This window comes from Opisthocomus hoazin, chromosome 2 (assembly GCF_030867145.1).
Source record: "Opisthocomus hoazin isolate bOpiHoa1 chromosome 2, bOpiHoa1.hap1, whole genome shotgun sequence".
Classification (NCBI taxonomy): domain Eukaryota; kingdom Metazoa; phylum Chordata; class Aves; order Opisthocomiformes; family Opisthocomidae; genus Opisthocomus; species Opisthocomus hoazin.
In genome coordinates, this window is record NC_134415.1 from 39,129,424 (window position 1) to 39,155,440 (window position 26,017).

A 26,017-nucleotide genomic window follows, 5' to 3' on the forward strand; every position below is an offset into this window, starting at 1 on the left:
ATGCTGCAAATAAAATGGGAATTAAATTCTCCATGTCCTCCGTGTTGAGGGCAAGGAGGAATGGGCTTTAAACAAAGCAAAGGAAATGCAGTTGAGACGTTATGGAAGAGGATCCAGAGGCAGTGTGAAAGATCTAAGGTACCATGAGTTAAAAGAATGAGGAATTATGGGTTGCACCTTGTAATGCAAGGAACAGAGAGCTTACACAGCCCTGTCTTATGAAAACAGATGGGTATCCTCTATGGTGACAGCTGAAGAAAAGCACTTCTTACTTCATTTAAAATACAGCATTTCAAAATACTTTTTTGAGGGGATAAAGATCTCACCAGTCTATTTTTTCAGAGCTAATAAGCATATATTACAGGCTAATTTGATGCAGAGACTACATGGTGAAATGTTTTCATCTGCCTTTTATAGAGGCAATTGCCATAGATAAGAATGCGCCTTTTATTATTTCATTAATATATTTACAGAATAAACTATAACCAGAGTGAGTCTAATGATAGAACTATCTCTAGATTCAGCCCACTAAGTTGTGGTGCCTTCATGACTCACTGAAAAAATATTGGGTAACTTGACATTTGAGGGTCTGCTGAGTGTCTGAGTAGTCTCATCTGTACCTCAGAGTAGTTTCGATCAATATTCTAATATCCTGGAGTTACAAGTTCATCCCTCCAGAAGAATAAAAATACATCCTGCTGTTCAGGAAAGATTACAAGTACAGGAAAATACATTTCAACATACATAACTTCAATCTACCAGTACAGAGCAGCCTGATTATGGCTTTGACTTTCCCAGTGTGCTGCTTTGGTCATACATAATTTTTTCATTCCTGATGTATCAGTAATAAAACTTGATCTATCATGCAAAAATAAGAATTACATCTAAATTTGCTTTTGTGATTATATGTCTGACTGGGAGCCTCCAGTGATAAAAAGCTATTCCCACTTTCAAAGTAAAGGCTTGTAGCTCCTGAGAGCAGCTTAAACAGCTTTTCACAAGATAATGCTATGATACGGAATGTTTCGGCTTGAGGAAGGTTACCGTCACAGAAATCATCAGACACTGTAAAAAACATCAACTAGATTCTTTCTGTATGAAATAGCTTTAGCAAACAGTAAGCCACAGGCCAACAGAAGCTGACGTTCTCCAAATTCAGACCAGTTGCCCATTGTGAATGTTTATATTTTCAGTGTCTATAGTTTTTGAGAAGCTTTTGACACGATTGGCAGAAGATGATCCCACATCCAAAAGCGGCCCCATGCCAGCTTGCAGCAATGGCCATTTTATTTTAAGCAGAGAACATTGTGTTGCCCAGCTGAAAAGCTTAAGTCTATTTGGATGTCTATTTTCAGCCATGATTGGGCAGATTTTCACAGGGGAGCTAGAGCCACACAAGAATGCTTCCTCTGCTGAATTTTGGGATTGTGTCCAAAGAAGTGCCAAACTCACATGGCTCAAGTTATCTGCCCTGAAACATACCAAAACTTTTAAACTTACTTTCTTCAAAGCTCAGGAAAGTTGTGAACACAGTGAAGGGAAGATCTTCCAACATAGTCTTTAGACATCAGAGACACAGTTACAAGTTTTTCCCTTAGTATGTTACAAGTTTAATTGTGCAAAAATACAGTCATCAAGACTTCAGCTTTGTCATGAACTGAATACAATTCCAGCGAGGTACATGTATGGAACAAGATACTACTGTAATCAGAGTAAATACACCACAAATGTTGTTGAGACAACCAAGTGGTTTGATACACTTGAGACACTGTTCACAAGTGATTTAGACAACCTGTATTTAACCACTGTACTCAAGAGAATCAAAGAAATGACACCTAAAAGGGAGGCTAGTAGCAGACTAATGAAGTTTAAGACTGCACTAACTCAAAAGATCATTAAAAAATGGTTTAGACAGATTCTCCAGTGATGGCCAATAATTAGTCTGCGACACCGGCAGGCATGAAGTGCAACTCCTCTTCATTCAACACAGTATATATTGTGTTTCAGAAAAATAAAAGGCTTTCCTAATGCCAGTATTTCTTTCAAGCACAGGAAGATGAAGCACTAAGAACCTTTTAAATTGTGTTTTAAACTATGAGACACCAATGGTCTTGCAAAAGAAACAGATGAGAAAAAAAAACCACCCATAAAAAACAGAGCTCAGTCCTCCAGCTTCACCACTTAAAAAACCCCAAAACACCAAAATAATACATATAGACAAGAAAGGCATTGCTGAATCCCCTCGTCCCCATTAAAATCTTCCTGTATTGCCTACGTCACTGAGGAAAAAAACCCAAGTTTTCCAAGCAATTCCTCCCCTTGCGCATCCAAGTTTTAACACAATCAGATCAGACATTCATGACACTGTTCTGTGCAGCTACTTTTTGGTCTTAACAAATCTACGTGCTTCTTGCAAAAGCGTTTCAACATCTTCGTTATCTTTCTCCTCTGAACTTGGTTCCCAGTCAGAGTCTTCATCAGTAGGTTCGCACTCCTCTTCCTCATCATCTATAAAGCTGTCATTAGGGTCATATTCATTTGGTTCACCATTGTCGCCGTCTTTCTCCTCAGCCCTTTTTCCTGTAGGGACAAAAATGTCATATATTCATGAATTATAAGTACAGAAAGAAAGAGACCCTGCAGAGACTACCCAGTTAGTCTCTCTCCTCAAGAGGAGAGAGAATCAATTAAAGCACTTTACCCAATGCTTACTATTTTGATGTTCAAGATTTTCATGAAAAACTGTACGATCTCTCTCTGACCCCTACTGCAGCACTTACCAGTCTGATCACTTAGAAAGCTTTCCTTATTGGCTTTTGTTCCAGCACTTGGAAAACAGCATCAGGTCTCTTCTGTCAACATCTTCTGATATCAGAAGAAAACAGCACCAGATAACACCTTCTGATAACTCTCCTTTCCCTAAACGGTGGCACACACAATTTTCCTGGTCCTCTTCCTGCTACTTCTGTACCTAAACAATACAGCTATCTTGCCATTTAGCGTCTAGGTATTGCTAGGCGGCTATTTGGACCCTAGATTTTCTGTCTTCATCTATCCATACTTACTGAAGGCTATTTTATAGTAATACCCTTTTGCAACCTGACATGGCTTTTAATTCCCATTCACTTCTTTCCTGAGCTTCAGGCGAGAGAAGGGCATCTGCTAGGTCACTCGTCTCCTACGTTCTCAGCTTGGATCCATGCTGGATAGTCTGTGCTTCCTTTCTGAACACGGGTTAAGGAAACAATAAATGCTGAACGCTTCTTTCCTGAGTGGGTGCAGCCTATCTGTTTCCCAGTTCAGTCTGTTCTATTATGCTGCTTTCTAATCTGCTGTCCATCCGTCTTCTTCACAACTTACATTTTGTGATCAACTTGCCTTCTGCCTTCATAGTATTTCACAATACTCTATATTGACAGGAATCAAAGACTCAGAAACCTCTATTTACCAGAAATGGATGCTGTTCACAGTGTTTTGCTAAACTCGTTTAGACAGCTTGTCTTGCAGTATTCTTTTAATTGCTTGAATACATTGGCACATTTAAACCAATTCCCGGAGGCAGGGTAATTCCACTACCTGAAGAAGCCTTATCTATCTGACTTGGTAGTATCTATACAAAGCTGCTGCTATGCCAGCATTGCCTTCTCCTTTTACTTATCAGTAGCTGTGAATCTTTATTTCCACTGCTTCCTGATATTGGCAGATGTGTGTAACCCTCACTCTACAAGCCTACACTATCTCCCTTTTTCTCACATGCCCACAGTTCCTCACTAGCCACAGTCTGTTAATACTCCAATTGTGTTACTCTGCCCTTAAATCATACCTCTGAGTAAAACCATGTCCATTCCTCTTCTTCCCAGCCTCCAATTTTTGCATTATCTCATCTAGTCATAACCTGTCAACAATCTCATAGAGGTAATTTATTTGTTCAGTAGTTCTAATCATCCTTCATATGAAACTATAAACATGTATTTTTTTCTCAGCTACAGATCCCAGTCCAAATCACCAACATTTATATTAATCATAAGCATTTCTTAGCAACCTCTTGAAACCTCAGGCCAGGGCTCCAGGCACTCCAGCTATGCGTGTGGTGAACAAACGAGAACATCAGTACCACATCCTCTATCCATTACATTTTTCTACTAGTGGGATCGTTACTATTCCAGAATTCTCTTATGGTCTGATTAACATTTTATACTCTATAGCAACTCTCACGCAAGGTTTTCAGAAGCATTTGCAGCACTAGATAAGTTTCTTAAAGATGCACAATTTTACGGGTGAATTGTGCTACAGAGGCACCAGAATGACCTCCTAGAATCATGTCAGCCATGTGTGACACAGCCAATAATGTAACTGAGAAATCTACGGGTGGCAATCTATACTCTTTCAAGGACTAACTGTGCACCACCCAGCAGAAAAATCCTGAAAATGTGAACTGTCAATGTGAGCTGTAATCCACTATTATGCTTGCCAGTTCATTGTCTACCAGACTTCTTGTAAGAATCTCAGACTATGGTCCTGCAGAATGAAGTATGTCTTGGAGGGGAGAGGTCAAAACAAAGATGCTAAATACAATAAGAACAAAATCCCTCTTCTCATGCTAAGCTTATGAGAATAATAAGCCCAAGATCTGCTTAGCAAAGAAAAGCTGCTCTTCACTTCCACAGCACTGTGGGTGGTATTTTACAACAGAAGTAGGAATTCTGGCAAAATACGGATTACTGACATATTTTTCCTACAACTGTACAAGGAGTATATTATGTTTTTCCTCCCTGTACATCAATGCTTTTAGATTTCAACAGTGAATAATGCACTTCCTTCCATGTCTTGCCACTCCACCTCTTTCCGCTATAGTTTAATTCAGCCTCGCAGCCCCTAAAGCTGCTCATCAAGCACAATTCTGCCTTTTCCCTAGCACTGTATTTATAAAGGTGACCTTGAAACTTTCTCCATAATGTCAGGAGAAAAAGCTTGCTGACCACCCCTTTCAGACAGTTGTATTTGGAAGTGAGCTAATTACAAAGAAGCATCTAGGAGAACCCTGCATAGTCCATAGCCACACCAGGTCACCCTGCTAAGCAGCAACCATGTAGTGAGGTCATTCAGTAGTGACAATTTACTGACAGCATAACTCTGACCTTTTTCTTTTTCTTCCTCCCTTACAACTATTCCCCCAGCAATTAGCCTTAGATTATTTCTCAGAACATATACCACATTCTCTACTAGCAATTTGCAATCCCTCTGGTAGAAATTAAGACTAAAACTGTTAAATATGTCAAACATCATGTAGACGGTACCCTTTTTTTCTTGGCTTGTGGACTTTACATACACTTGTATGGAAATTAATCCTGCTGTGCTTAACAGTGTAGTTGTGCCAAATGACACCAAGTAAAGGTTAATGGAGCCCTGTTTGGCTGTGCAACCTTGCATGGCTCGGTACGACTGCCTCAGATGTGGGCTTACTGAGCCCAACCTTTTACAAGCTTTGCCCTCAAGAGAGCTAAGCATGTCAGTCAACAACACATTGAAAGAAAATATTAAAAAAATCAGCAAACAGGAGCAGCACTTTAATTAATGAATTCCCTCCTTCTCCCTGTGCATGGGGTATCAATTCTTCCCTGGTTCTTACTTAGTAAGAGGAGATAAATTTGACAGACTGAACTTCAATTCCATGTCAAAAGTTTTACATGGTTACAAAAGAAGCACTTTCCTATTCTTAGTCATGCTTGGCTGACCACGTGCTGTGAGCTGTACATCCAGGATCTACCATTCAGGTAAGGAAGGTGTTCTTATGAAAGGCACAGCTACAATTTAAAACTTTCCAGATTAAATAGACTTTAGAGATGCACACAGTCCAGCTTGCTTCATTATAAAATCTTAACCATGCACTGCTCTTACAATGCTGCTAACAATTCTCACCACGCTGTAACACACATTTCTACAAGGAAGCAGTGATCAAGATGGGGCTGGTACTTGCATCATGGGGATGTGGCAAAGCATACAGATAACAAACACGCCTCAGAATATGCTAGTGCACAGATACAACCACATCGAGCATCCAGTGATGGCAAAAGTGCATGTGTACATGATAAGGAAATGGAACAGGAAAGAAATTTCTCAGTGTGAAGAATAAAAGCTATCTCTTGCATCCACCCACAACAGAAATGGAGGCCAAAACACTTAGCCTAGAAAACTAACTACACCTATCTGCACTTTATTTATTTTCTCTAGAAGGCAGATCTCTCTGGTTTGAGGATTTCTTTAGGAAATACCCTGCCACACCTTGGTGATCTGAAGGAAGGCAAGCCAGCTCCCATCTCCACTTGAGATGCAGCACTTCCACATCTTCATGCCTTGTTCAGGCCAGTGAAAACGAAGATGGCATATCATCAGACTTTCACTTTTAAATTATTTTAGAAAAAATAGGAAGCTTCACATTTGAAAGCTGAGACACAGAAGAAGCCTGGAAACAGACCTAAAGCATATTTAAAACTGGAATCTATGCACCTGCCACATACAAGTTAACCTTGTTGGCAGCAGTAAAGCAAGCTAGGTGTGCCACTGGTACATGGAGGAGACGTTCATACACAGTATCACAATTTACATTATCAAGAGACACTACAGCTTGCCTGTGCTACCAAATAATCCTCACTGATGACTAGAAACTGAAATAAGCAGGATACATATGTAGTTTACAGTGAAAGCTGCCCCCAACTCAAAGGCATTAACCTTCTTCTACACTTAAATTCTAACAAGCCAGTATCGTACCCGAAACATCAGTACCACACAGTAAGTATAAGAAAAGTGCATCAGCACATGCACAGACATCACTTGAAAGTTATTTAAAGGTCAATGCAATGCAGAAGGAATATCTCAATGTTTCAAGAGCAATCAATCTTTATGGGGCAACCTTAACTAGTTGTGGATGAAATACTGGATTCCTTTCATCCTGTTATGACCCCTGTGTAAGCAAGGAAGAATCAATTTCGCCACATTATGTCTCTCCCTAAAACATCTGTTTGTTTTCTTGTCTGCTTCCAGGGAAGTACAGGTATGCTTATCCAGGAAGCCTGGCAACAATTCAATTTCAGCACTATTACGTGCAAAAAAGCAATCAGGGTTTTACTAAAATGACGACTACTTTCTCCTCTGGTAAGTATTACCAACAATCTCCAGCACTATTAAACGCCCAAAAACCAAAGCAAAATGATTGCATCCCATGCCAATGTGCCCATTCATGACATTAGAATGTACTCACCATTTTTTGAAGTTCGTTGTCGAGTTCCTCTTTCAGTTACTAAAGACAGGAAAAATATTAGTCAGGACAGAGTAAAACCTAGCATAAGGGTTATTCATAGAGGTTGCTACAACAGAAGACTGACCTATTAAAATTAATACTGCAATGGTTGTGCTGTATTTACAAGTATAAAAACTACTCTGCTGCCCAAAAAATCTTTTTTTCGTATTGAATGATTCCTTAGAGATTACCCAGATGATCTGTTCTTATAATTATGAACCATGCCATCTGTAGACAAATGTCATCAATACTGATTGGGTTTTGCCAAGCAGAAAATAGGAGTATTTCAAAGCATTTAAGTATTTTTACACTATTGCTTCCATATATGCAATTTCGCCTTAATAGCGTCATACTCATGATTCTTTAAAGCAAAATACATTATCATTACATTTCCATAACTGTTCTGTTCTGAAGTATTGTTTATTGCATTGGGATTTCAAGTGGAAAAAATCTTCAAGTCTATTAATGAAGAAAAAGCACAAAAAAACCCACAAAGTATCTCTTTGAATTCTTTAAGAACAGGCAAAATGTAAACACTACATTCCCCTGTGTTTTTCAACAAGTCTAGTTACCGGAATATAAAAGACTAGCAAATTTTAGAATAGAAACTCAGATCCAGCTCTAATTATATTCCCTCCAAGCCTCAAGAACATACATGCAAAAATTTGTTCTCTCAGTAAGAAAAGCACTGGTCAAAAAAAAAAAAAATTAAAAATAAAATTAAAAAAAAGCTGCCCGACACGCTTGCAGTTAGAGCATCACAAGACTTTAAAATTCTATGTTACCTGAGGATTTCCTATCAAAAGAAAAATAAGAATAAAAAGTAAGTATGAAATCTTAAGATATAAATATGTACAGTTGAAACAAAATATTTCTGTGTACACATTTTGCTGTGAGGATGGGAGAAAAGCTATAGAAACAATTTACTGCAGTATGCATTTGAAATGTTGAGAAATACTTCAGTAACACCTAAATATATTCCCTGTTTTCATTGTAATACTCCAGCTCAGAATGGAGGAAGTCGAATATGGAGATGTGGTAATATCACACTATACCATGTTTCTTTTTCAGTAAAAACGTTAAACTCATGAAAATAGACACTCGCTACATGGCATTTTTATCAATTCATAAGATACAAAGCATACAAACTACATCAGTTGTGTCTGACCCAGCCCATCTCACTTTCGTTGAAAAACATTTGAAAAGGGGAGTACAAGTTGGCAGTGGCCAAGGAACATTCCTCATCACAGACAAGGGCAAGACCTCATGCTCGAGAAGAGCAAGGGTGCAGGGCAATACAGAGTAAGCTGCAAATGCAATATTATTCACTTACAGCAGATGAAAGCATTTTATTCCATATTTCTGGTATCCACTACCAGGGTTTGGGTTTTTTTCCCCCCACATTGAGTTTTTTTGAACAACTTGGCTTACCTGGAGGTGCACTGTGCTTGTATTCTAGCTTGTGCTGTGGATTCTTCCTGCAAAGAAGACAACAGCAAAAGCTGGATTCGTCACCTTGCTCCACAAGTAAGAAGCCCAGAACTCCTTGGTATTTTATGGATAATTTTCATTTCTTTTTAAAATAAAATTCTGTGACCGATGTCTTACTGCAATGTCTCAGCTTTATAGAATGTAGGGTGTAAAAAAAATCAGGTTAAATACGACTTCCTTTTGTTTCAGCGCTAAAAAAAAAAAACCCAAACCCAAAAAACCCCACAGATTGCTGATCAAAACCATGAGATGAGACAGCTTCCAAAGTTGTAAGATGAGATGCATTTGTTCAGCATAATAAGACCTGATCCAGTTATTTACTCTCACTAAAAATGAAATCAGAACGTAACTTCTGGCGCATAAAATACAAAGTATGCACAGTGCATCACAGGTCTGAGACATCCAGGCACAGCTTCCATATTCTGCAATGTAAGGCTACATATGAAATAGTTTGGGGAAATCAAAGAATTTGGAAGGAACTGCTTGTCTTGAAGGATCACAGGGAGAGGCCACAGGAGGATTTTTCAGAGAGATTACTCATTTCTGCAGTATGTTGCTGCAATCCAGCAAGTTCAATTTACAAATGTGTATGTCTTCTATTAAAAAACAGCATCAAAGCAATGAAAGAAAAATTTAAAGTCAATTTACTCTTAGATCCGCAATAAATGTTCCCATCATTCAGGCTGTGATCTAGGTCATTAACACACTGATTTATTCCCCTGCCAAACAGTTATCCAATACTGCTCTAACGTTTTAACTTAGCCCAACATACATTGCGCTAGTCTGTCGTGTTAGTGTATTGGAGGCTTTTCTCAGGGCTGCATGTTAAAATAGTTTCAATTCGATTTATTTTTGTGCAGAAAATTTTTAAAATTTCTAACTTTGGAAGAAAACCAATATCCTAATTTTTGCTTCTGAAAATAAGCAGCAATTAAAGCCTACGATTTAAGAATGACATACCACGTGACATTGCTTGAAACTTCAAATTAATTTCTGCAACTGCAGAAGTTTTGTATATTTTACAAAATACCCTGTTGTGAAGACTACCTTGGATAACTAGTTGCTTATTTATGTTTTCTTATGCTTCAAAAACAGAATATAGTTACTCTTCGGTAGAAAAATCTTATTTTTACATCAAATAACTTGTGACAAATTCACATACTTCAAGTTGATTTACAATTCTAAAGCTAACGCTATCCTGAAGTACATTATAAGTGCATTAGAAGTAACAGTTATCTGAATTAAAAAAATGGAAGTACAGTCTCCTATTAAATACACTACTCAAACAAGAAGAACTGCCTATATCAGTGTTTTACTACTATCGTCAGCATTAAAGCATTTGATCTGAACTCAAGGGATAGCATTTAATTATGCTCCCTTCAAGTAACAGCCAACAGATAATAAGGTCAACAAAAATAACATGAAAACCCCTCAAATTACATCTGTTGCTTTGCTGAAAGAATTATCATTGCTTGATGGGTGCCTTCTTTCCTCTACCCCAAAAGAATGAAACACAGATTAAGAAATGATCAACTAGTACAGCACAGAGGTTGTCTGATCTGGAAGGACAGTTTTGGTTTTGGATAAAGCATCCGTTGTACTCCTGAAAACTATCTTGGCAATTTCATTACCAGTATAAACCCAGTTTTCTCATCCTGGGATAAGAAATTCAACTCATAAGATGTTTTTCAGAAGAGAAACACTTATTCTGCATTAGCTGAATATAACATGGCTTTTTCTTAAAAACTACCCTCATCTGTTACATTCCATATCGAACACGCTCTTTAGGATCACCACACTTTCTGAGAGAGAGAGAGGAGCAAACGTTTCTGCTCGGGAACAATCTTTACTAACAGCAGCTATTAGTTTCAATATGCCCCCTCAGAAGCGTTATTGCCTCAAAATATATCCTTTTGTCCATTGTGTCAATTACACAGCAGTCATTAAACTCTGATAAATAAAAGTGTAAAACCTAGACACTGAGAAACAAAATGGAATAAAACAGTCTTTTGAAGAAAATCAACAAATTGCTTAAAAGAAACTGTACCAGCCAGTCATAAACCGGATTTTATTGCTGTTACTTAAATACGCCTTCTTACTAATCAGATACTGATTAAAACAGTTTTTGTATAAAATCTCAACAAATACTTTATCAAAATTAAAACTAAAAGTTGCATATCAAGAACAACATGTAACAACAAACTATTGTTTACATAAAAGAAGAACAGTTTACTACATGTCGACAAGTGAAAAAGCATTTATCTCTAGGTCACAGAATAGGTTCCAAAAGTGAAGTTTTCATGTTTGCCAGCTGAGATCACTAGCAAATATCCTGCACAGACTTTAGTGCTCTAAAGGTAGCAGTCAGTCCACAGACAATTTCTGAAGGCTACAGTCAAGATTTTACATTAAGAATTACTCACTATTCTACCGTCACTTTGCAACTCCAGAGGAATACATTCTTAACCTGTAAAACAAGAAAAGTCGTCTTGTAGAGTGCTTTTTACCTATAACAAGCCGTTCCATACGGACATTCAGGCCGGTTATCATTGTTATCCCGAGTTACGATCTCCGTTTCGTGATAGTCATCGTCATTAGGGTGACTGAACTGCTGAAAGTGAATGGGATTCTTCCTGCAAAAGACAAACATGTATCGAGAACTGACTGTGCCATTTAAATACAAGGAGTGGAGATAAGACAAGGTGTTACTGAATCAGAGACAACTCATTTTTCTGTGGTTACATAAAGAGGAGCTTTTAGTGTTTAACTTTACACAGAATGGAAGACCTACTTGCAGGATAACAGAAGTCTTGTCTCAGCACATGCTGCGAAAGAGGTTAAACCAAGAATTTTCCTATCTGCTATGAGCTTTAAGTTTCAGACCTCCAACACGTACACAATCTACTGATGCAGTTGTATAGCATGAATCTTGCTTAGTTATGACTCCCTCTGGAGCTATCGAAGTGCCATAGAAACCGCTACGGAAGTCAGCTCAAGCTGGAAATGCCAACACATGGCAGCCAAACAACTGTGGTATTAAAGATTCCCCGCACCCTCGGGAGATCGCCTGTTAGCTTCAGGCAGTCCATTATTATTTCTGTTCTGTATGCAAGTTACTACTTCCTTGAATACTTCAAGTGCCAGTATATTATTCCAGATGGAGCAGTCTACTGGAAACGTCCAGTAGATTACATACATTGATTATGCTCTCAGGTTTGCCTAGGCTACCATGACATTTTATGTGAAATATCCAATTACAATGATGACATCAAGTTGTACCATAAGACATAACAACTCTGCATGTAGCTGAGTCACATCGGTGTTGGTGATGACAGCACATTATGAGCATCCACGACTTTTTGCTCTACAACACTGATGCAGTTGAATCCAAGGTGAACAAGTAACGAATATGAATACACGCATCACTGAAAGAACATTTCTACTGCTTCTAAGCAATAGGTTTGCATACACACATACACACCATGCAAGACAAGGCAGCTATAAAGAACACTACTTAGACAAGAGTTTGCTTTACAAAACTTCTGTAAGTGGTATTAAAAATAACACAGAAAAACGGGTTGCAACTTCAGGAGAAATTCGTGTGACAGATTAAAACATACTACAAAAATTATGTGTATGTTCAAAGTGAACATACGATACCAAAAGCAAATCTATTTTTTCCCCAAGCATAATATTTAAAAGCAAGAAATGTGATATATGGTAATAAGTTATTTTCTAAGACATCCACAAAATACTTCAGTGATTTCCCACACTAATTCCCAGAGTACATTATCTTCAATGTGTTTGTGCAAATTATAAAAGTGAACTGCTTGCCTCAAGCAAGAGGAATGACAACTTTAAACTACAGAGTAATTAGCGCTTTAATTTACACTTTTTACAGCTACATTTAGAAGCACAAAGCCAGTAACACGTACCTAGCTAGCTATATACAAAGCAGCTTCGTCACTGATCACAGGCATTCTTTTTTTAAAATCACAACTACCTCTTATGAACTTTATAGGGAACAATTAATTTCAGCATTTCAACTACCACCATAAGAAAAAAAGCTTTTGTTACAGCTTTTGCAAAATGATTACTCAAGCGCTGTGAGCTCTACTAGCTATTCAGGCCTCCTTTTAAGCATTTTAAGAAGCTTAGGTATTTATTATTAACACTTTAAATCTCCATTTGCCTGGTATCTTTCACTCAGAAAGCTCAACAAGTAAGCTGCAGATAAACTCTTCAATGAGCTACTTATCAAAGTTCCAGTGTCCCTTGGATCTATTTACATAGGTACCAGACTTCTTGTCCTGGTCTTCTCTGTTAATATCTGCAAACTGTGGGGTAAGTAAATAACTTTTACTAGAAATCATTGCAAGGTTGCATTTAACAGTCATTTACTCTACCACATGTTCTCAGGAAATGTCACACCAAATTCAGGCTGGCTGCCTACTTCTTTTCCCATTTAAAAATAAATGGGATGAAACAAAGTCATTTTAGAGGCTATTTGCTTTGTTTTCTAAATGTATAGAGCTAACTTATTAGAAATATTAGCAAGAATTTTCAGTCATTTGTGACACAATTCCTCTTTTCAAAGGGATACAGAAGCAACCAATGTTCTGTGAAATCACTTTCATAAATATTCCTACCATAACATACATGTAGCATCACCAAGGAAAGAAAGCCTAATAGCTGTCATTTAGCCAACCTTTTGTATTTTAGGAGTTACCCACTTTCTTTCAAAAATTTACTTTGAAACCTACTTGGACAACACCAAACAGTCCTTACTGGAGGAGATGGGAAAAAACAAACAAACAAACAAACAAACAAACAAAACAGTACTATGAGAGGAAGGAGGAAGAGAAACGGAAGGGTCTTGATGTACGCTCCCTATTACAAGGCTTCAGGATTCTTTGGGCCAGCGGATGATGCTTCTCAAATTATAAATTACCTGTGAAGCATCTTAAATATGTCCCACTTCAGATGATCAGGACTAGCAGAAACATCATATTTCACCTTACCTTTGCCTGGATAATCTGTACTTATTCCGTTTCTGTGTTGTGCAATGAGATCCAGCAAAATAAGCAGCAGAGAAGTGCATAGCTTATATTAAGTGAACATTTTCCCTTCTTGCAAAAATCTATATCTTCCTCCTTTTATTAAGGGTTTGGTTTGCTTGAAGGTTTTTTTTAATTATTTTTTTAGACACAAGAAATTTGAATTGTAAGAGCACAACGTCTATCATGCCGTAAGTTGCACTCCAAAGTTAATTAGTTTCACAATAAAACCACACTGCTGAGGAATTTGCTATTTATTTAATCAAACAAAATCATTAAGCTTTACTCACACAAAAATTAACCAATTAACAGCCTACTTCAAGAATAAAGTCTTATGGGAGATTTGCCTTCTCATAAATATACTCACACAGTTACTGCAACTTGCTTTCGCAGAAGCTCTAAATTTCATCACTTCATGACACAGAAAATTACGTAAATAAAGATTATGCAAATGAAACTTCTGAAGTTCTTCAGAACCAATACAGCCATCTCAAGCAGAAGTTCAGCATTGCTCAGTGAAATATTTAGGACAGTTTTCTTGTCTGTGCTGCTACCGAAAGCAACTTGAACTTGGTTTAGGAAAAGCTTTTAAGTGATTAGGTCAGAATCCCTGGCTCTTCATAATCACATGCAGAAGACCCCTGCCATCTCAAGGGCTTATTTTCTCATCTACTAAAGAAACTGGTAGTGAAGACGTAATGAATTACCAGCAGCAGTTACAAAGCCATAGAATTCAAGCCCGAAGTTACGCCACAAGATGTTTGCAAGTTCTAAATCGTAAGTCTTATTAGAAGACAGGACTCAAAAAACAGACAGAGGCAGGTCTTCAGCTGCCTGATCTACAAGCTTGAGGTGAAAGGAAAAATACTTATTTTCATAAACAAACAAAACCAAAAATATTTAAAAGAATGCACATACAGATCCAAAGGTTGGTTGAGCCTACCCTGCTTTGACGGTTATGGGAAAGATTTACATGCACCCAGTCAGCAGAGCACTGTATCACAGGCTAGCAACAGGACAGAACTGCGGACAAAAATAAATGGGTTCTGGTTTTAGATATGAGAGTTCAGGTCTACCGCACCCCTTCTATGCAGCCCTTGAAAAGAGGGGTTGGGTTTGGATCTATTTTTAATTCCCTATTCTTCTAACTTCGGAAAAAACAAGAAGCAGACAAGAAAACTAAAACAAGACAGTATTCAAAGAGCAAGTTCCTTGACAATAAACATAGATACAACCTAAACAGAGCACCTTGCCTCCTGGAGATAACAGCAGTTTCTTTCAATTTGGTAAAGCTTCAGGCTACCTCAGAAAGAGAATCTGACACTGAAGGACAACGACAAAAAGAATTCCTGGAGCAAGAGGTGTGCATCAAGCTTGATTCTTTCAAAAGCAATGTTTTCAAATTCATAAATGAAGAAATTGAACTATGGGTTACAAAACAATTTCCTAAATGTTTATGATATGTGTTAAGAGAAATCTAATAAAATTAAGAGAACTAACATTTAATCTTTTCAATTTGTGTTATTTTACTACTCATCTACCAAATGTGCCTAAGTTGTATCCAGAGTACAAGTATCTCTTAGTAGGAATTTACAAAATAAAGACTAGCACTCTGAACAGCATTTAGTTATTTAATAAATTACATTTTATGAATAAGAAACCTCACCCAGAAAAAAAAAAAAAAACCAAACAACAAACAAAACTTTAAGGAAATGTTACGGTTACCAAAGCAGTACTTATTTAAGATGCTGACTTCTACAGCACATCTTGTTAGAAGACACCTTTCATAAGGTTAAAGTAATGAAGAAGAGGCAAACCAACTACCCACTGAACTCAAAAGTATACTCAAAATAGCTCCTCTAAAAACTAGTTTTTGCTCAAGAAAAACAGTACACTATGAAAAACTGAATACGCTATCAATGTGTTCCTTCAAAGCATACATTCATGTCACACTTACGTACATGTTCTGCTAAAAATATGGATAACTGCAATGGCTTGCTTTAATCTAACAGCTATCCCATTAATGCAGAAAGACTACTTGGCAGTCTTGTATTAAAAGCAAACACTAAGACAGACTACAAAGCGTATTTTTTTGCTGCAAACAAGCAGGTTTAATCTCAGGACACTTCCTGCAGATCAAAGCTGATGTTTTTGATACTTCACATTTACAAACTTCTCAGTACAATATTACTGCTGCCAACAGTTTTAGAATAAAGACCCAAGAACAAATGTGCATATATAGACTCCTATTCCATATTACCTGTAACTAAAATTTGACTTCATAAACATTAGGAATCCTTCAGATATTAGCGCATTAAATCAGCTTAATCCCCATACAAGAGAAAACCTGTCTTAGCAAAATTAAAAGTAGCTGGAGCAAACTAGAGGCTGCATTTGTACTCCTGGATCATCTCAACTGCCTAATAAAACATGTTTTCATCATATTCATTACGGGACAAAATTTGAGATATGTGAAAAAGAGCTACATGAAAGCTGGAAATCAGATGTATTTGTTAGTGTAACAGCTTTACACTTCTGATTTACACAAATGTAAACAATCCATTTACTTGTGCTTGTTTTCTAAACAACCTCACTGTTTTTCCCATTGTGCAAGCCCCTTGGCGGAAACAAAGAAGGCCGGGGGACTCAGGGTGGCGAGCCCCTGTTTCCTGGCTTAGCCTTATCTTTTGTGCTTACAGCGTACACAGATTTATGTAGAGCTCAAAGCCTTCTCCTCAATGCAGTCCTCAGGTCATTGGTCATCTGCTAGCCTCAAGACCACATGTAGATTTGTATCTTCCCTTTGAAATATTAACACATGGCACTCCAGATGTTTTCCGGGCAGAAAGAACTATCACGAAGCCAAGCATTCAGCACCAGTGTTTTGGAACATTACTGGAACATTTGTATCGCACAAAACATTTATATGACCGACCTTTCAGTATGAAGTGAGAGGATATGAGTAGGAGGAAAAAAAAACAAATTTGTTCTTCACTTGAAGTATTACCAAAGACACTGACCAGATAAGGGTTAACATGAAGTTTGGAAGTATGCCTTGTTCTTGTTTTAGGAAGGGACTAGCCAATTTATAGCAAGAGTAATTCTTGATTATTTAGGGATGATATACAATAAATATTTTAAATATTCAGATCACAAAAAATGCAGTAACTTCAATAAATACAATCATTTTTCATAGAAATTTCATCTGCTAATAATACTAGCCTAGAGTGTCTAAGTTGAGCATTTCAAACATTTACATCTCTTCTCCCTGCTGGTACATGTAATGTACACACAGGTTTTTTTATTTCTTTTCTTTTTAAAATGGGCCTTTGTTTCTTATTTCCTAAAACACTTCATCTTTTGATTTGCTGAAGTACTTCATCCCCTGTTTGGGTTATACTAGCAGTTAGCAAGACATCCTGGTTCCTCCTTTTACACTTTTAAAAAACTCTTGTTATGCCATTTGTTTCTCATCAGTCCCCTGCTTACTGAAAGATTTTTTTTTCAAATCAAAGCTTGTAACAACTTTACTGTTTTCTCTTCCATAGCTAGTACATTACTTCTTAACAGTAAGCTATCTTAAGCTAGTTTTAATTTTGCTTTACCTGTAACAGCCTGTTCCATACATGCAAGGTGTCCTCTTACGCTTGATCTGTTTGGAGCTTTCTGAAGCATCTGCACTTCTGGTTGAATCAGAAATCTCAGTCTCGTAATCCAGATTTGCATCAGGCTCAAGAATCCCTTCCTGGGCACCAAAATATTGGGAAGTCCTGCCCCAGTGAGCTTGTTGGCTTGTAGAACCAGTAATCTGCTCTTTGTTTTCTGTTTCCTCAATTACATTTGTTTTATTGGAGATGTGACCTATTCTTTTAGACCACTTACTATGCAGCTGCCTACCATTTTTTTCCAGAGAACTTCCAGGGGTTTTTGTTCCAGTCTTGCCACTTCCTTCCATGCTTCTCATGGTACTCTCAAGGGGAAATCCAGATGTATTCTGTGGAACAAGGTTACATTTTGAAGGACCTGAAAATTTACAGTCTTCAGAATTCAAAGCGTTAAGGTCAAACTCTGCCTTATCTCATCACTCTAGTTTTCAAAATTATAGAATAGCCCAGTTTGGAAGGGACCTCAAAAGATCTTCTGATCCAGCCTTTAAAATCTTCTACTCCACTTTCCAAACTGAAGTTAGCTGCTGAATGAAAGGCTCGAGTTAAGAACATACAGACACAATTTAAAGAAAAATTTATCCTAGAACTCCTGTCCTCAGCTTCAGTTCCCTCGTAACACAGACGGGCTTCTCTCTCACCACTGCAGTTTGTGAATAGTCCAAGGACTTTAGCTTAAATTAATTTTCAATTAAAAGTACTGCTCCTGAAAAATGAATGGGGATTATACTTGTGAAGATACAGTAGACTCTAGAAGAATGTAAATTCCTATACAAGAATCAATTTTAATCCCTTAAGTACCAAGGTATATGGGATATAGATATATTTACCTACATACGGGAGATACAGGGGAATTCATGATATGCACCTCAAGCTTAATCCCATCCGAATACATCTTGTATGCTTCAGCTAATGACTAAATCATAGAACAGTTTGTCAGTAGATACCATAAGTCAACAATCTCACTCTTGACAAATACTGAATTTTAAACTTTGGAACACAGGTACACTTAAAATAAAGAGACGTGTGTTTTAGAAAAAGAATGAGATACATAACCAAGACAAGGCCATTGTCCCAACAACCAAGACATCACCTGGAAACATACCTATATTGATGGCTGAACTACTTTGATACACTACAGAGTTATTCAAAGGTCTCTGCTCTCTAAAGTTTATTACCTAGGTTCCCTCTCCAGTAAATCTATACTTAGTTTACAAGGATGTTTTTGGCAGAGCTTGAAAATCAGCTGGTGGTTTCCCATTCGATTTTGTTCCTTTCAATGCAAGTCTCACAAAATCTTAATCACATTGCTGCTCAAATATAATTGTCTCTGATTTTGGTTAACAAAGAGCAAAGTCAGCATTAATATCGAACGATCCTGACAGCAGCATATTTAGTAAGTCAAACTAGAGACAAAGATGACTCTTTCATCAAGACTCCCAAAATAAGGCTCAGCAAACAACTGTATCTTAGGAAACATGCCTTCATTTGAAAAAGGAAGACTAAATTAATTTGTCACTCCCACTTGTGTCTTCTCTACTACATACTTCAACCCACTGCCTATATTGTACCTAACGAGAGCAAACACCTTCATTTCTATTCTGTCAACTAGTTAACAAACAGGTTGCAAGGAAGGAAAACCAGCGACAACAGCACTAGTGGCACTGGTTATAACGTGTGTATGACCTCACTGCCATCTGGTGGCTGTTGCTGCTTTGAAGAATTAAGCTTCTTTTGACTTCCTACCCAACAGCAGATTTTCTCAATTGCCTTAAGTATGACAGCAGGCAAGTGATTTTGGTTTTGCTATCAAAATTCCAATCTTTTAGAGATCTCTATGATTGTTACTTTTGCTTGCCCTAACCCATTATTTTTCTGCAGATTTCTGAAGGCAATTTCTTACACTGCTCAAGATACAAATTATTTATGAAATCATTAGGAGAAAATACATAAGGCTTCATACTCACAAACTGCAATATGAAGTAATTTATTATATAGTCACTCACCTTATAATCTCACAAAGAGAAATTAGCGCTGCAGCTGGTATTAATGTACCTAGCCAACAACAAAGCTCACCACTCAGAACACTTCTTCAGATTAAAAGATACCACTGTGTTATATCAAAACTATCCTGAAGGGTATGCTATCCATGAGATGGTAATTTCAATTAACCTTCATATTTAATTAAGAAACAAAACCAACCCCCACCCGTATTCAGTGTCAAAACCAATGAAGCGTATCAAGTAATAGTTATTTAAGTATTTTATCAGATCCTAAAACAGATCCAGGCAATTCTAACGCTAGAGATTAGAAACACCTCCCCAGGTTGTTCACTTAAAAGTCAGTGAAAGCCTCAATTCGCTCTAACCAGAATATGTTTTGTTTGTCTTTGATAATGATCCTTCTCTTCTCATTACTAGCAGGGTGCTATCAGTAAGTATTTAACTGCCTATAAACGCAGCTGTACTTTGGGGATACACAGACACACTGACCAGCTGGACTGACATGTCTCTTCACTCACTGCCACAGATCCGTTCTGGATTTCAGATTACTTTTTTTATTTTTCCTTTTTTTGACCAGATTTTGTAATAGTGGCCTAAGCACACTCCCTGATATCTTCAAAACATAGTGGTTGCTAAACCACATACCATAATTTTCTGACCACAGAATTTCACCAACTAGAATGGCACTAATTTGGACAAATTCCACTGCTACATTACATCAGCACCATACCATCACCTATCTATCCCTAAAGGGTTCCCGGAAATAGAAACCACACACCAAGCCACTCCTAGGACCAGACCTTTGGCCCACATCTTCCAGCCTTTTGCTGTAAAGCTGAAAGTCTGGTATTTCTGTAGAACATTCTGGGACTAAATCCCACACCCCAGGAAGGAAGTGCAGAAAACCAGGTCTCTGAAGGCTTCCAGGATCCTTGCTATAGAGCTGTCCAATGGACTGGCATTTCAAAACAACTCTCAAACAACAAATCACAAGCAGAACGCATAGTTTTATTGTAGACCCAACCTTCAGCGTGACATTCCCAACTACATTCTCATTCTTCAAAATACCATGGTTCTGCCTTGAGCCAAAAAATTACCTGAGATGAAAGGACAGGGATGGAAAGACAGCTCCTTTTCCCTTGATCTTGTTCTTCACCTTCAAAATCCTCTATCGTTTCTTCAGAAGCTAATCTTTTTTTCTGCTGCACATTTACTTCTGATTTTAATGACTCCACATTACTTTCATCCCTTTCTTGGCCTTTTTTCATTCTACTACCTTAAAAGAAAAATAAAAGCGTACTTTTGGAATGCAATTTTTACAGTGAAATCCTAACCACATTAGAAATCTAAAGCTACATTGAAGCAGAACACTGGGCAAAGAGCATGAGAAATAGCAGCAGTTGTGCATGCGCTGTTTCAACAATACATTTTTCACTTCCTGCTTATGGGAGTAAAAAGTACAGTTTAGAATGAAACAGATGCTTGAGGGGGAAATTTGGAGGAAATAAATTTACTAAAAAGGATATTCTGGACTGACTGTATCAGTATGACTGACAACCTCATTTACACAACAGAAGCTGATCGAGTAAATCACATGTTTAAGGGTGACTATTACGGCAGACCTTTTGTGTAAGTATCACTTCAGACTACCAGTTTATCACGCAAACATCAATCAATTACGACATGGCAAAAATCAGAGTATGCCCACTTGCCTAGTCAGCCATGTCACAGTTGATTATTTCATCAGCCAGTAACTGACAGAAACACAGCAAACACTGTGCCTCTCTTTGAAAACCTTCACATCCCAGAAAACTACGTTCTCTGTAGTATTTTCTGGATATACAGCTGGGAGACAGGTAGGGCTGTTGTCCTGGTTTTATTACAGCTCCATCCGCTGCAAAACACATTCAGAAGGAAGATGCTTCATGCTATTTTGCAAGACTTCAAAAACCCCCCCTCTTCAAAAAATACTGACATGCCAGAGTCATTTGTATGAAGCAAGGAATTCTTTCAAATTTTAATCTCTGACTTCAAAACCACAGATGAGTGTTCCCTTTCCAGCAGGAAGACAGACAGAAGAAAAATAAATCGGCAGCATTTTAGTTTTACTCTCTACCTTCCCATCCAATACCACCTTAAAAAGATGCAAACTATTTCACAATTTTAAGGAAATATTTTAGATTTGCAGAAGAGATTGGTTGTGTCATTAATGCAGCCCATTCTAAGCTGGAATCATCTTCTCACGTAATGAATTTTTAAACAGCTCCAGTAGTGTTCGTATGTATCCCTAGCTCCCTCAAGGTCAGGCCTTCAACAGCACGCAGATACTGCTTACCCACACAGCTCCAACTCTCAACACCCATGTGATCAAACCGCTCAGTCTTTGAAACAAACATTATATACATGTATATAACAAATATTATAGCACTTCTAGAGAAAAACCGAACAAACAAAAAAACCCAACCCCCAGAAAAACCAAACAAGCCAATCATAAGAAAACAATCACAGCAGTGCAGAACTCTACAACTGAACATAGCCAGCGGAAGTCCTCTGGTACACGCAATTTTTACATCCAAGGGAATAAGCCAGCAGGGAACAGCCTAGATTTGGAAAGGGGGGGAGGGGGGAGAGTTTCTTTTGCTTCTTATAATTTCCTCAAAATTAGCTTTTGAGGAAAGGAAAGGGCATGGTAACCAACAGCACAAGACAGAGGTGTTTAAAGCCTGCCCCAGGTCAATCCATCCAGACAGCTGCATTTACTACAGAAGACAAGAAGCAATTCATCAGGCACTACACAAAATACTTCTGCAGGCCTACCCGGACATCAGGAGCCCAATTTTTCCATTACGTCATCTCAGCAGAAATAGCAGGTGGAAACAGACTTTACAGAATAGCTGCTGGACACAGAGGAGCGGACACACACACACCAGCCACAGTTCATACACTTCAATAGACCAGCGAAGGAAACTCAGCAGTTAACACCTAAACCACCTCACATCTCACCACAGAACAGCAAGCAGGGTGAGGCGTGCTGTCTTCGGCACACAGAAAGACAGAAACGCTGGGGGAGCGTTGTTACTGTACACAGTCATTTTCCTTCTCTTCGCACATTTCTTTAGTTCTCCAGTTCCATCCATAAAAGTCATCAGAGCAATAAATGCCTTCACGTAAGTTTGTCAGAGAATGTCTAAAGGCAGTTTTAGAAGACTTTACAAGCTCCCAGCAACAAAGCTGGACATGCTGGTAATTTTCCTGGGATTGTGCCAATGCGGCACCCTTGTGTCTCCCATTGATAGAGACTAAACACAGTATTCTGCTGCTGTTAACGCTGATACGCAGCGGTAGAAATTTATCGTACATTCAGCAATTTCCTTTCACAGGAAGGACACGAGGGAATGCAATACTATTTTAGCCTCATATTGATAAGAAACTACTATAATTTGATGAAACCCTCCTCCTAGGAAGAAACTCTGGACTACATGAGCAAGTCTGATTCAGTCACAGTTAAAAATAAACTAACACGCACCATTGCCAGGAAAAAGCTTCACCTTAAAAACCTGTGAAATTAGAAGAATCTAAATTTAGAAGGGCAATCAGTGACTTCAATGTGGAGAAGGCTTGGAATTAAAGGCACAGAAATTACCTAGAATTTACATATTAACAAGACAGGTGAGTTTATAGGAAAGGGCTCCAAAACATCAGATGTTCAGCTGTCCAAAGCGAGTCTATTACCTAGCATAAAAAAAAAAAAGAACAAAAAGAAAATCAACTGATCAGAAAGAACTATGTCACACCTGTAGGACTGATGACAAAGGAGACAACAGAAGTCAGTGTCTGTCAGGTGCCAGTCACAGAACATGGAATGAGAAGTAACAAATTAATATTTTCTACTACCACAATTACAATTTAAGAAAATTAAATCGAAGCACATAAATGCATATTTGTATGCAAACACATTACACGGCAAACCTACCTTCTTTAATTACAGGCTCAGAAATCCTCTGAACCAGCAGGTCTCTTTCCAGCATCCAAGATGGAAGCACTCTCTTTCTTTGAATAGATTTTGACTGTTCACTTTCATTATCATCATCAGGAGGAACCTGAAACAATATTTACTGTTTAGTACCTTTCTCCAGTTACAAAAGAGGTGGAAAAACGAGAACACAAGTTTGAACACAGTTCTGTCCTTCAAACGAAGCTTAGTTGACTACCTACTAAAAAATCTCCTTAGACCTCCAGAATAAATATCTAAAAGGCTACAGACCGGAAGTTTCATAGAAGAGTTATATCAGCATCTTGCTGTAGAGTTGCAACACATAGAAATAAGAGAAAGATGTTTAACAAACAAATGCCTAGCTGTCAAAAGCCAGACAAGTCTTGCTAGCATTCTCTCAATTCCCTTCTCCAGAAAGGAACCACACTCTAAACAAATTAAACACACCAAAGCCATGTTCAGTACATACTTATGTATGAAAGTAATATTATCGGTTTGAATCTCTGCTTACTAAAAGCTAACTATCCATCCCAGGAATCTCAGCTACAGTAAAGGCTGACACTTCATTTGTCGTATGTGGTTATCTACCAAACAATGACGTTGACCAATGTGCTCCTCTTAGCATCACGTTGCTGGAAACACAACAGACGACGTAAGAAAAATCCCACTGACTCCATACACTATTTATCAGACTGTCTGAAAGACATGTTACTCAGCAACGTTTAAAAAAAGCAAAAGACATTTGCTTTAAAAACTCTGTTTTGCTAGACAGCATTCTGGCTGCCAAGGAAAAACTGGGGGATTATTTATCTGCATGTTGATATGGATCTTAAACAACACAATTCCATCACAGCTGTACAATTCAAATGAAATAGGCTGTTAGTACACTATAAAGAGGTATCACTTACAGCCAGCACAAGGCATCTACAGTCCAGCCACAGGCTCTCCAGACATAAATTTCAGGGGCTTTTAGGCTGTCTGAAAGTCAGTCATTCATTCCCCTAGGCCTTCACAGGTACTTAGAGCACTGATGCAGACCAGAACTGGACTTTGTTCTGTAGCATTGAACTCAGCTACCATATTGTTAGCTCAAAATATTCCTTTAGCAACAGCAATTTCTGTATATTCCAGAGAACCAATTACTGCAGTATAATTATCACACATACACAACAAATACTCTTATATACTTGTATAGCACACAATCAAAATAAATAAACAACAGATATTATCAATATACAACTTCGATTGTTGTCATTTACTTCTCAGGAAAAAAAAATTCTTTAAGAAACACCACGCCTTTAGTTAATTTTCAACTGCTGCTTACAAATATTAAATTTAATTAAAAAAAAAAACACCCACCAGATGTCTGGAAGTAGCATCACTTTTTCTCATTTTTGCAGTTCCCTGTATCTCAGAGTTGGAACATGCTGGTTCTATCAACGACGGACTACAAGACATCTTAACAGGATGAACAGCTGGTCCTTCTTCTGCATCAGCCTCCTGATTTTTTCCTGACAAAGCAAAATTACTTTTAGCTAGTCAAACTCATCACAAATAAAAACGTGTACTTTTTCCTCAGACACAGAACTTGGTCTGAACGTTTACCATTAACACACTTCTAAACTGAATGTAACATACTGTTAGATCGAGAACAGAGGAAATACACACGCCTTCCCTTCCACCTTCCACTAGAAGTATTTTGAGACCTTCCAATCACTGCTGACTTCTCAAACGTTGATTGTAGACTAAAACTCAGGTAACAACGTTAAGGTTCACAGTTTTCAGGGCCAGATGCCTAACGAACCCAGCACTTCTCGGCAAGCTCTCACCAAGGGCTACAAGTCTGCAGCTCCGAGGTGACACCACATGCTCCGGCGCTGGTTTTAAAAGCCTCAGCTCCGAGCCGCCATGTCTGAAGTACTTTCCATCGTGAAAGCGCCCCGAAACCGCAATCGTTCTTCCTTTAACGCTTTGCCCTTCCGCTAGTCGAGTCACCAGCACAAAGAACTGGGGGTTAGAAAGTCAACTGCTGCGGTATTCACTGCACAGCACCGCTCGGGTCACTGCGGGCCCTTCCCCAGCCTCTGGCATCGCAGGGACGGCGCAAGCCGCCCAGCTGCACTGCTCCTCGTGAGGAGAGACACAAGCGGCCGGGCTCTGCCCCCCTCCCCAGACAGCCCCCCCCAGGCCTCTCCCTCTCCAGAGCCTTCGCTTCCGCACGGGCTCCCCCCCGCCATGGCGCCGGCGGCGCGACGTGCCCGGGGCTCCGGCGTGCTCCCCTCCGAACGCAGCGGACGGAGGGCACAGGACCACGCTGACCTCGGGGCGGGGGTCCGCAGCGCACCGGCGGCGGGGGGTGGCCTTCTGGAGCCCTTCCCCTCACGGGGGGCCGGGCGGGGCCCCTCTGAGCGCAGCTGCCGTCGAACCGGCGACCGAGGCTCCGCTTCTCCGGGACGGGACCGCCCGCCGAGGGCCGCTGGCGCGCGGGCGCCGTGTGATGACGCGGGCCC

General features: G+C 38.8%; 1 protein-coding gene across 1 annotated transcript; it reads right to left on the bottom strand.

Annotated features, from left to right (window-relative positions):
* Positions 1-1,579: 1,579 nt before the first annotated feature.
* On the bottom strand, positions 1,580-26,017 carry APLF (aprataxin and PNKP like factor). The gene is made up of 9 exons (XM_075413292.1): positions 25,827-26,017; positions 24,867-25,018; positions 23,483-23,613; positions 20,611-20,785; positions 17,451-17,839; positions 11,296-11,421; positions 8,729-8,775; positions 7,259-7,297; positions 1,580-2,580 (listed from the first exon to the last, which is right to left on the bottom strand). The coding sequence occupies exons 2-9, from the start codon at positions 24,963-24,965 to the stop codon at positions 2,378-2,380; spliced, it is 1,209 nt and encodes a 402-aa protein (XP_075269407.1). The 5' UTR covers positions 24,966-25,018; positions 25,827-26,017; the 3' UTR covers positions 1,580-2,377.

Bases quoted from the DNA above. Each gene is read 5' to 3' on its own strand.
- APLF (XM_075413292.1), bottom strand. From the start codon at position 24,965: ATGTCTTGTAGTCCGTCGTTGATAGAACCAGCATGTTCCAACTCTGAG. The intron at 7,298-8,728 runs GTAAGCCAAGTT...TCCTGTCTTTAG, and splicing joins CAAGCACAGTGCACCTCCAG to TAACTGAAAGAGGAACTCGA. The intron at 2,581-7,258 runs GTGAGTACATTC...TTGTCCCTACAG, and splicing joins ACAACGAACTTCAAAAAATG to GAAAAAGGGCTGAGGAGAAA.